Here is a 10,313-nt window from a genome sequence, read left to right as displayed (position 1 = left end):
AAATATAACTCGAATGCATTTGCTCCAACTGCGACTTAGGCCCAGAGCTCTTTTTAATTATTTTTAATATAATTAAATTAATAATTAGTCTCCGTAAAATAATTATTTCATAGTTTCGCCGAGAGTTGTGGCTTTTATTTGATGACAAGATTTCTATAAAAAAAAATATACAAGACGGCTTTAAAAATATCTCCACAGGAAACCTTTTTATATTTCCAAATTTTTAACAGCCGCCTTTTTAATGATAAATGTTTGCTCACAACAAATTTTGGAATTTTTCAGTGTGAAATAATATTCTCTTTTTTGTTTGTTTAGTATACCCGGATTTGCCTATTACCTTTGATGAGGAACATCGACTGGCACAGCTGGAGCGTATCAAAATACTCGACGTGAATCCTATACATGGTTTTAATGCTAAGAAATAAATTTACAATATGTTTTGTAAAAATTCAATAAAAATTGGTAGAAACGGCATTTAGTATGTGATCAAAGTATGCAAAAAATAAATTAATGCTCAGAGAATAAAGACAAAATGTGAATTTCACCATCACCAGCAGTTCAGTGCGCATGACCGGCCGAGAGGGCCGGTTCAGATCCCTGATACTGAAATGTACTATTCACTAATACTTCATAAAATTCAACTTTTTATGCATGTGCCTTTAGATATGATTTCATTACGTATAAGTAATTCTCGGAATTCCATTCTCAGGTCTTCTCATGCCTTACATACTAACGTTTTCACAGACTCAAACGAAACAAAATATTAGGTTTCATTTGTTACATTACGCGTTATTGGATAACGAAACGTTATAATGAAACTAACAATCCGATCCGAAGCACTTCAAGGAAACTTTTTTTTAACCGTTTCCCTAACAAATATACCTTAATTCTTCGACTTTTTCAGACTATTTTATTATATTAAAATGTTGTAAAAAATTACGTTTCGAAATTTGAAGTTTCGCGTTAGCGCCGTGCTTTAGAAACATTTTCTAGAGTGAGCGAGAAAGTCAACAATTTTATGCGGGTGAGAGAAAAGTCAAACGCGCGGATCACAGCACGGTTAGGTTCGAGTGGGGCATGTACACTGCCGACAGAAATGTTGAGTTCATTTCCTTTTAATGTGTGAAAATGCATACTTCACTTCAAAAACGAATATTTATGCAGAAACTAAATCTGCGACTTTATAAGTAGCATCCCTATACGACTATTAAGAAAGGCCTATGTCTCTTACGTGTTCCACTGGAGGGGTGAAATTCATCTCTCCACCGATAGGTGGCGCTACGATCGATATGTTCCACAAAAGCATTGAGTCTTGTAGGGAAATTAATAATGAACTAAAATAATTACCAGTATTAGTTTCGTGAATTAAACTAATCGAGAATATTCTTATTTTTAATAAATTATTAATTTCTCTATATGACTCAATGCTTTTGCGGAACAGGTCGTTCGTAGTTAAAGAGTCGGATAGGGCTTATAAGTAGAATGATTTGACAGAATAGACCATTTTACGTCGAATCGGCTTACGAATCTAGGAAAGCTCAGTATTCAGAAATATTTACTTGTGCAATAGAAATGTTTGGCACCTTTTAAAAAATTAACGATAAGAGCGAATTTCGGAGTTTTGGCTGCCAAAAATTTCTATTAAAAGAGTAAATATTTTTTACGAATACTCAGCAAATACCTAATAATTTAGTTGACTCTTTAATTAACATAATTTTAACGTAGGGGGATTTTACGCGAACTTTTCCAATGTGTGGAATGCTTCTACTTACAATGTTGTAGATTCAGTTTTTGCACAGAAATTCGTCTCTGAAGTGAAGTATGAATTTTCAAACGGTCAAAGAAAATATACCCAAACTTTCTGTCTATAGTGTAGGCATATAGGCAATTAGTTCAGGCATCTGGTACTTTAACACTGTATTAAGTAGGTAATGCGCGTTTTTTAAAAATAGTTTATTAAGCGGTCCTGATTAAAATTCTAAGTTTTCTAGAAATCACACCAGTGCGTCACGGAGATATTTTTGGAAAAAGATCCAAAAATCGTGTTTGCGTAGGCTGACCCGCCTCATTGAATTTTAGAGCAAAATGTTCAACATCAAAATTAAACTAGAGAAAAATCTGAAAAGTTTGAGGGAAAAAAACCTTCTATCTTCAATGGGTGCTGAGTTATGGTCCTTCAAAGAACCCGGATTTTTTGTAAAAAGAGGCGAAAACCCCCAATTTTGATGTTTGCATCTGTACTTTGGAACCTGTTAATTTTAAAAAAGAATTTTCAAAAATTAAATTGATTTACACGCAATTTCGAGTAAATCTAAAAAAATACAATGATCTAGGGCTAGTAACTCACAAGTTATAGCCTCACAAAGTTGACCGCTTTTGACCTATTTTTCAGGGCAAATTACTCGTGTTCAATTTTTTTTAATACTTCACTTCTCCGTAAAGCTACATAATTGGTGCAAGCGAAAACGTTGCAGGGCAGGAAATTCGGCGTAAATCTAAACAAATATAATTTTCTAGTCTTCATAGATCAAGAGTCATGCCTCTTTAAAAAACATAATGTTTGTGGTAGCTATTTTGAGCTATTTATAGCCATAAGTTGGTAGTTGCAATATGGCGCCGGTTTGAAAAACAAGTTTCTCTCGTGGTGCGTATAAATTTCTTGATTTGACCCAGAATCTCAAGTGCTAGATTTTTTTCTTTGCCTATTATCGCGCTCGTTTTGTTCTGTGATACCTTATGGTATAAGTTTTTGTTCCTGATTTTGTGATTTTCTGTCAAAATCCTGAACGGTTTTGTGTCTTTCTGAGAAACGTGTGGTCTTCAACAGATATCTTTATAAATTACACGATGCTCCTCAGGTAGTGTGCGTGATTTGTCCAGGCTTAGCGCGCTGTGTTCGTGTTTGTTTGTGAGGAGACAGCTATTATCGGTCGCTCTTATCTCCAACTTTGAAAGTAGCTACTATTTACAAAAATGAGGGATGATTCAAATGGCTGGTACAGAGGAAACCAAACAGGGCGTCAAATTTCTTAAAACTGACACAGCTCAATTGAAGTCTGATTTTGATGCTCTAAAGATCGAATTTAGCACGCCGAAAGCAAAGTATAAAAAACTGAAAGAAAGTAATCAGGAATTAGAAAAAAAGTGTGGTTCACTTAAGCGACATGTTTACTTTCTTCATCGACAAGCCCGCTCATGCAATGTTTTGATTCACAACCTATCGGACGATGAGGAATCTAAAAGGGACCTCTTCTCATTCGTTCTCAATATTCTTACTAACGCTGATCTCTCACTCAATGAGTCGAACATTGACATCATTTATCATTTGGGGAGGACGCAAGGCAGTATGCCCGTCCTGATGCGTTTCAGATCGATCACATGGAAACAGGAGGTTTCCGACAAAAGCGCATAAGCGCCTGGTAAGGTTTAGCAACCTGCAGCAGAGAAAGACCTCGCTAATTAGGATGTCATATCTCAATCTCCTAAAGGCAGCAATCTCCGCATCTTTTTCTGGAATACCCGCGGCCTTTCGAATTCTTCTGATATCGCAAATTACGCACTCAGCTCGGACATCATCTGCTTGTGCGAGACACGGGTAACTTTACAGAATTTAGAATCCCCTGTTCGGATGACTGATCACATCGCTATTGTAAGTAATGCACTACGTTCTGCTACAGTCGGCCATCCTAGTGGGGGCTCATCAATTTTTATAAACAAAGCTGTATTTAACTTTGAAATTTTATTAATTTCTCCTACATGTATTTTTGTTATATCTTGGCGGAGGGCCTTTCAATTTATTGTGGGTATTGTTTATTTTAAACCATCTATGGATGCTAAGCTGTTCGAGCACACTTTTGAGGAGGACCTTTCCCGAGCTATATCAGGTCATCCAGATTTACCAATGTTTTTAGGAGGTGATTTAAATGCTCTTATCGGCAACCTAAATGACCTGGAAGGGTTATTCCTCCCCGAAAATTCTGCAGCATTGTATAAGCGAAGATCATTACACTCTGAAGTCAACGCAAAGGGGGAGGTTTTTGTTCAGATTCTTTAGAGTGGTGAGCTAATGATATTGAATGGGAGATTCCCTAAAGATTTTCCAGGAAATTATACTTTTCTTGAATTTCAAGGTATGAGTGTTAACGATTTTGTTGCGTGCAATATTGACGCAATAGACCTGATTTCTAATTTTGAAGTACATCAATTGCCTACGACATCCGACCATCTTCCGGTTCGCGTTGATATTTTGTATTTCATACAGATGGAAACAAGTGTAAATAGAGACTCATTTTTATTGTAAAATAAAATAATTTTGAATGAAAACCGAAAATGTGACTATGAACATGAAAGGTCTATTACTGAGAACTCTGCGTACTCCAACAGAGAAATAAATACCCTAAATAATAATTTAATTGTTGCAATCTTATAGGTCGCCAATAAGTTGAATTTACTTGCAAAGCCTTAATGGCATAATCCAGGGAAGCAACCTTGGGATGATAAAGAATGTAGTCACGCACCGTAGGCTTAGACAATCTTTAAATTTCTTTGAAAGGTCGGGTTTTGCCGATACGGGGGGGGGGGGGGCAAAATATTTAGAAATCAAAATATCTCTTCTGGATTTACGTAGGTCCAAGAAGAGGCAATACGATTATGCAATGCTGAATTCACTAGCGGCTTGTAATAATCCTAAGAATTTTTGGGTAGCGGTCAATAGATTTAGATTGCGGTCTCCTCCAACTAACAGTATAAACATTCATACATGGAAGACCTGCTTTTTTTCTATCCGATTGAGGCTCCCATTTGCATACGTTCATTGTAAACAAACACCCTTTAATGGACTGTGATGTCTCGATTGATGAAATTAAAGCCTCTTTATTTTGAAATGTAAATGCAATAAAGCGCCGGGAGAGGATGAGATTCCCAATGAATTTTTCAAAACTCGAGGAGTTCCACGGACCCTCTAGAACTGTTTGGCACCACGCTCAGGGATCATGTCGAACTCACTGTCCCTTGGATATTTTGTAGTTTGGGACCCCCTGATCAATAATATCCATGTCTTAATGTCAAGAAAAGGATACCTTTTCGTTGGTATTGTGCCAAAGTTAACGTTTCAGGCACACTAGAGGAGTTCCACGGGCCCTCTAGGACTGATTGGCACCACGCTCAGGGATCATTCCAAACTCGCTGTCTCTTTGATATTTTGTAGATTAGGGTCCCCTGGTCGATAATATTTATGTCATGCCCAACTCTCTGTCCATCCAATTAAGGAAAGAAATCCGGGTAATCAAGACAATTTCAACACGATATCAGTGCACGCTCCTGCCAATTAACTCTTTGTTGTACATATTTCTCTGTACTGTGAATTTACTTGAAAATTCTTAATCGGGAGTTTTCGGGGTCACTGATTACGAATCTGAAGTCAGAATTTCGAAATTTTCAATTCAAGATGGCGGATTCAAAATTTTTAAAGAGATATGAGCTTGAAAATCTCTACTTCGGGGGTTTTTTGGGTCGCTGATTACGAATCTGAAGTCAGAATTTCGAAATTTTCAATTCAAGATGGCAGACTTAAGGATGGCGGTTTCAAAATTTTGAAGAAAAAATTATGAGCTTCAAAATCTATACTCAAGTGTTTTTGGGGTCGCTGATTACGATCGCTGACCTAAGATTAGATTCTCCTAATTCTTCCAAATAGATTTAATATGGCCAACACTAACACATAAATTGTGGTTAAAATGTTAATGAAATTTAAAATTCATTATAAAAAATAGCAAAATTCCATAAATGCCTACCTTATTGAAATCTCATCTACGATTTCGAAGATCTACCCACGTTCCCACCGGGCAACTAAGGGTTAAGGCAATACCGGAGTATTATCCAGCCAGTTAAGGCAAGATTTAAGAATGATCATGTTAATAATAGTAATAGTCTGGTCTTTTCCAGCGAGTTAAGGCAAGATTATGATGCGATCCGGCCAATGAAGGCAATATCGGGAAGTGTTTAAACCAGTTATAGCAACATTACTGTATGGTTTGGTATTGCATGACGCTCTGGTCAGTAAAGATAACAATGAGAATTAGTTTGCTCGAACAAGCCGAGTTTTGTTATATCATTCTAATGTTCTCTTTGATCCGCATCCGCAATATTATTAATCATAGATCTGTTTGGATACATTGCTGCTGGCAGATTGCGCGCGTATCCTAAATACCATAATATGCTTGCTAAATGTACACATGATCCGTCTGTCCTGGCCCCAGTTTTGCAAGTACAGCAGTACACCAATATTTGTTCATTGTTTTGTGCTTCATCCAGCTGTAGCTCTTGATCATCGGATGCTTGAACCAAGTTATCCTCTATATAGGATATCCCGATCTAATATTTCGTTGCGCATCTGAAATGAGAATACACTCGCACTCTGAATAAACCCTGTTCATCGACAAGTTCGTCCAACTCCAAATCTTCCAGTTGCTCCCTGTCAAACTTATCTTGGATTTAAGCTCCTGCTAGATTCAGCTGATAGATTCCTACCGGCAGTTTCTTAAGATAATTCATATTCAGCCTAGGGAAATGAGGTACTTTTTGTTCATTTAGATGAATCCATCTGGCACTCCTGGTATGCAGGTTGTCAATTCTAACTGTGGCCTGGACGACGTTGGGTTCACGTGATTTTCTTAATATTGTTTGGGCTAAGTCTACGGTCGCAATACGGTAAAAATCGCCTATGTTAATGGCATGGTTCATGTTCATGAGATTTCCGAAGAACTTAAAAACATATTTTATGTGGCTATTTCGTGTCTTTACGATCCACCTTATCTTAGAGATCAATCTGGAGTCATTTGCTTCTTCTGTATCAAATTGCCTTTGTCCACGAACGAACAGAGGTGTCATTTTATGGTTAATACCAAGATTTTCAAGAAGCGGTAGGGCATCACGAGAACCACGGTCCACAATGATAATGTCATCGTTTACAAATCAGTCTCGCAGCCCATTAACATCGATTTCGAATTTATCAGTAAGCATGACAGCATTGCTATTTCGAGGGCCAGAAAATTAGGGTCCATGAATATCCAAAATATAGCCTTCTGAAGCTACAACTAAGGCTGACTTAATTAAGTGGCGACCTTTATGAACGCAGTACGTTTGCCGGAGTGCTCTGAAACTTCTGGGTTCATGGATATATACATAAGTTCCATCTATATAGGCAATCACTTTTGGAACTTCAGGAGTGGGATTATAAAGTTCATTTGCGAATTTCGTTACATGTCTCTGTATATACTGCTCCCGTGTTATAGCCGCCAACCCTATGTTGTTCGAAGCAAGACGTGCCATCAAAGATATTCTCACAAGAGAAATAATGAGACTCACATTTTGCCTACTATCTTATCCAAAGACACCTTTTAAAAAGTCATCGCTCAGCCCTTGGCGAAGCTACAACAAAAACATCGAATAATTTTTACTAATACGGCGATATACCCATCTATCTTGTACAGCATCACGTACAGCATCACACTACGTATATAAATCGCTGAATTTCTCGCGTGTTATGGGACTGTTTGAATTGAACTCTTCCTCTGAAAACGTTTCTTCGTTATTAAAATCAGGCACATGAATCTTCAATAATTCACATAGGGCTTGCAAAAAATACTGCAACTGGACACCAGACAAGCGATAAGGCCTATTGCAAAATTCTAAACCTTGCAGTAGGACATTTGGTATAAAGCCACTCACATACAAATGTTCGGGGCAAAAACGAGTCGATTCCGGTACGTAAATATTCTTGTTTCTAAACATTCACCCTACATTTCACCAACAACCTGGTCACATCTTGAATTCTGTTACAAAATATACAAGAACTATTTCTTCTTTGTTTTAAAACATTAAGTGTCAGAGAATTATGATCAAGTGCTAAATCATTCATCTCCATACCTTGGCGGACCGAAGGAACTGATAGAAGCCTCTACAAAGTACACTTCAAGACCCCACTGAGTCCCCCTTCGGTTCCTTCTTTAAAAACACTCGAAAAAAACAGCAAGATCAACTTTTAACTTGTTGAAATTCGGATTCTACGTTAAAATTTGCATTAGAAACTCACGGAGAAATCACAATAGTTTTTCTTGTAGCGTTAAAAGCTTTAAATAATAAAATACCTGTTATTTACATGGAACCAAGGCAGCTTCAAGGGGATCTTCTTTTAGTAGCAGTTAACAAGCGTTCCATCGGCAACTTTAAGAACTTTGCCTGGATGCTAGCGCCACGCATTGGAAACTTCAGACAACAAGGCTGCGATGCAAGTGAGAGAATTTTATTTTTTAGTCATTATTATTTAGTCATTTTATAATATTTTTGTATTTTTTATTTTATTTAGTCATTTAGACATTTAGTCAACATTTAGATGTGCTTATTACGGAGTGACCCATCTGTGAACGTTGAAATGTAGACGTGCACAAATGGTTTGGTGGACAGTTGTGCCTGTGGCACAACTGTGGATTCCCAAACTTTTTCTTGTACTTTCTAGGGAGCGGCAGCGTCACCGCCCTCCAATTTGTTCACAATACTGGAACCCAAGAGAGACACTAGACGCCAGCCTTTCGTGCTCGATTGCTTACTTCGTTGACCTTTTCGTTGTTAGAGAATTAGAGCCCGTTGAGAAAAGCTGGTTTATTGACAAGATTTGTAAATATTTCATTTATTAGTTCGGATACTAACCGATTTTCAAGAACTTTGTTCTCATTTTCTTTAAATTATATCACGAAATTTATTCAGCTAATTATGATCTCATAACAATGTAAGGGTCATTCGTGGTAAGTATATGACGGTCGAGGAAAATAGCCTTCTGCTCGCAGCGGGGAGCCTGCCTCGGAACCTGCCTAGCTGCCCGGCCCGGGGTGGCTTCCCCCTGCCGGCGGCAGGCTAATCTTCCGACGGTACTAGTTTAGAAAAAGCTGGATCAGGGATCCCTTAAATACAAAGTATCAATGGAACAGAGAGTTCGGCATAATCCCTGAGCATGGTGTCAAACAGTCTGCAAGGGTCGGTAAGGCTTCTCACATGCATCAAAAGTGACATACGATGCAACAACGATGGAAAAGTATCCTTCTCTCGACATTAAGACATGGATATTATTGTTCGCGGGATCCCAAACTACAAAATATCAATGGAACAGAGTTCGGCATGATCCCTGAGCGTGGTGCCAAACAGTACTCAAGGGTCGGTGTAACTGTTCTCATCTGCATGAAAAGCGACATACGACATGCAACACCGACGGAAAAGTATCCTTTCGTCGACCTTTAGACAAGGATATTATGGTTCGGGGGGTACTAAACTACAAAATATTAAAGCGACCGAGAATTCGGCATGATCCCTGAGCGTGATGCCAAACAGTCCTCTGTGGTCGCTGTAACTGTTCTCATCTGCATGAAAAGCGACTTACGAGGCATCACCAACGGAAAAATATCTTCTTGTCGACCTTTAGACATGGATATTATTGTTCAGGGTATCCCAAAATACAAAATATCCAAGGGACAGTGAGTTCGGCATGATCCCTGAGCGTCCTGCAAGACAGTCCTAGAGAGTCCGTGGAACTCCTCGAGTATGCATGAAACGTTAACTTTGGTACAACACCCACGAAAAGTATACTTTTCTCGACATTCAGGCATGGATATTATTGTTTGGGGGGTCCCAAACTTCAAAATATAAAAGGAACAGAGTACGGCATGATCCCTGAGCGTAGGCCAAACAGTCTCGAAAGCTGGCGTTTTTTGGACCCAGTGCCTTAGGAGTTTATTTTATCAGGATATTATAAACTACATTATACTACAGTTTCAAACAATTTGCCGGGAGGATATTTTCCGTAGATGTGTTCGGGGTCCATTGGGTAGATTTAACGAGATTGACTGCGTGGGTTAACGAGGTAAACATTCTCCCAGAAAATCAGACCGGCTTCATGCCTGGAAGAAGTTGTTATTAATCATATTTATATCCTAACTTCCTTAATTCAAATTCATGTGTCTATCTCAAAGCGACGAATCTTTGCTTTTACATAGATTTCAAAAAGGCTTTCGAATCAGTAAACCAGTGTCACCTATGGAACAAACTTCTAAGGATAGGCATGTCCACTAAACTTATACGAATTATAAATAATCTCTATAATAACGCTAACATGTTTATTCGCACTGGCGGTGGTATTACTTCGTCCGTAAAGGTAACTTGTGGGATGCTTCAAGGAATTTCATGGAATTTCAATAGATCACTTATGCGGCATTGTCCTACTTGCTTATGCTGATGACATACAGTACACGTCCGATAACTTGCCG

At 38.2% G+C, this 10,313-nt stretch overlaps 1 protein-coding gene across 3 annotated transcripts in view; it reads left to right on the top strand.

Annotated features, from left to right (window-relative positions):
• Nucleotides 1–526, top strand: part of LOC117169313 — a 76,606-nt gene extending 76,080 nt beyond the window's left edge. For all 3 annotated transcript variants that reach the window (XM_033355634.1, XM_033355632.1, XM_033355633.1), the window contains one exon: nucleotides 316–526. In XM_033355634.1, coding sequence (XP_033211525.1) covers nucleotides 316–425 — 110 coding nt within the window. In that variant the 3' untranslated portion in view covers nucleotides 426–526. The remainder of the gene's footprint in view (nucleotides 1–315) is intronic.
• The last annotated feature ends 9,787 nt before the right edge of the window (nucleotides 527–10,313 follow it).

Source organism: Belonocnema kinseyi, chromosome 3 (genome assembly GCF_010883055.1).
Source record: "Belonocnema kinseyi isolate 2016_QV_RU_SX_M_011 chromosome 3, B_treatae_v1, whole genome shotgun sequence".
Classification (NCBI taxonomy): Eukaryota; Metazoa; Arthropoda; class Insecta; order Hymenoptera; family Cynipidae; genus Belonocnema; species Belonocnema kinseyi.
Note: the sequence above shows the minus strand (reverse complement) of the source record. Positions and strands in the feature narration are given on the sequence as shown.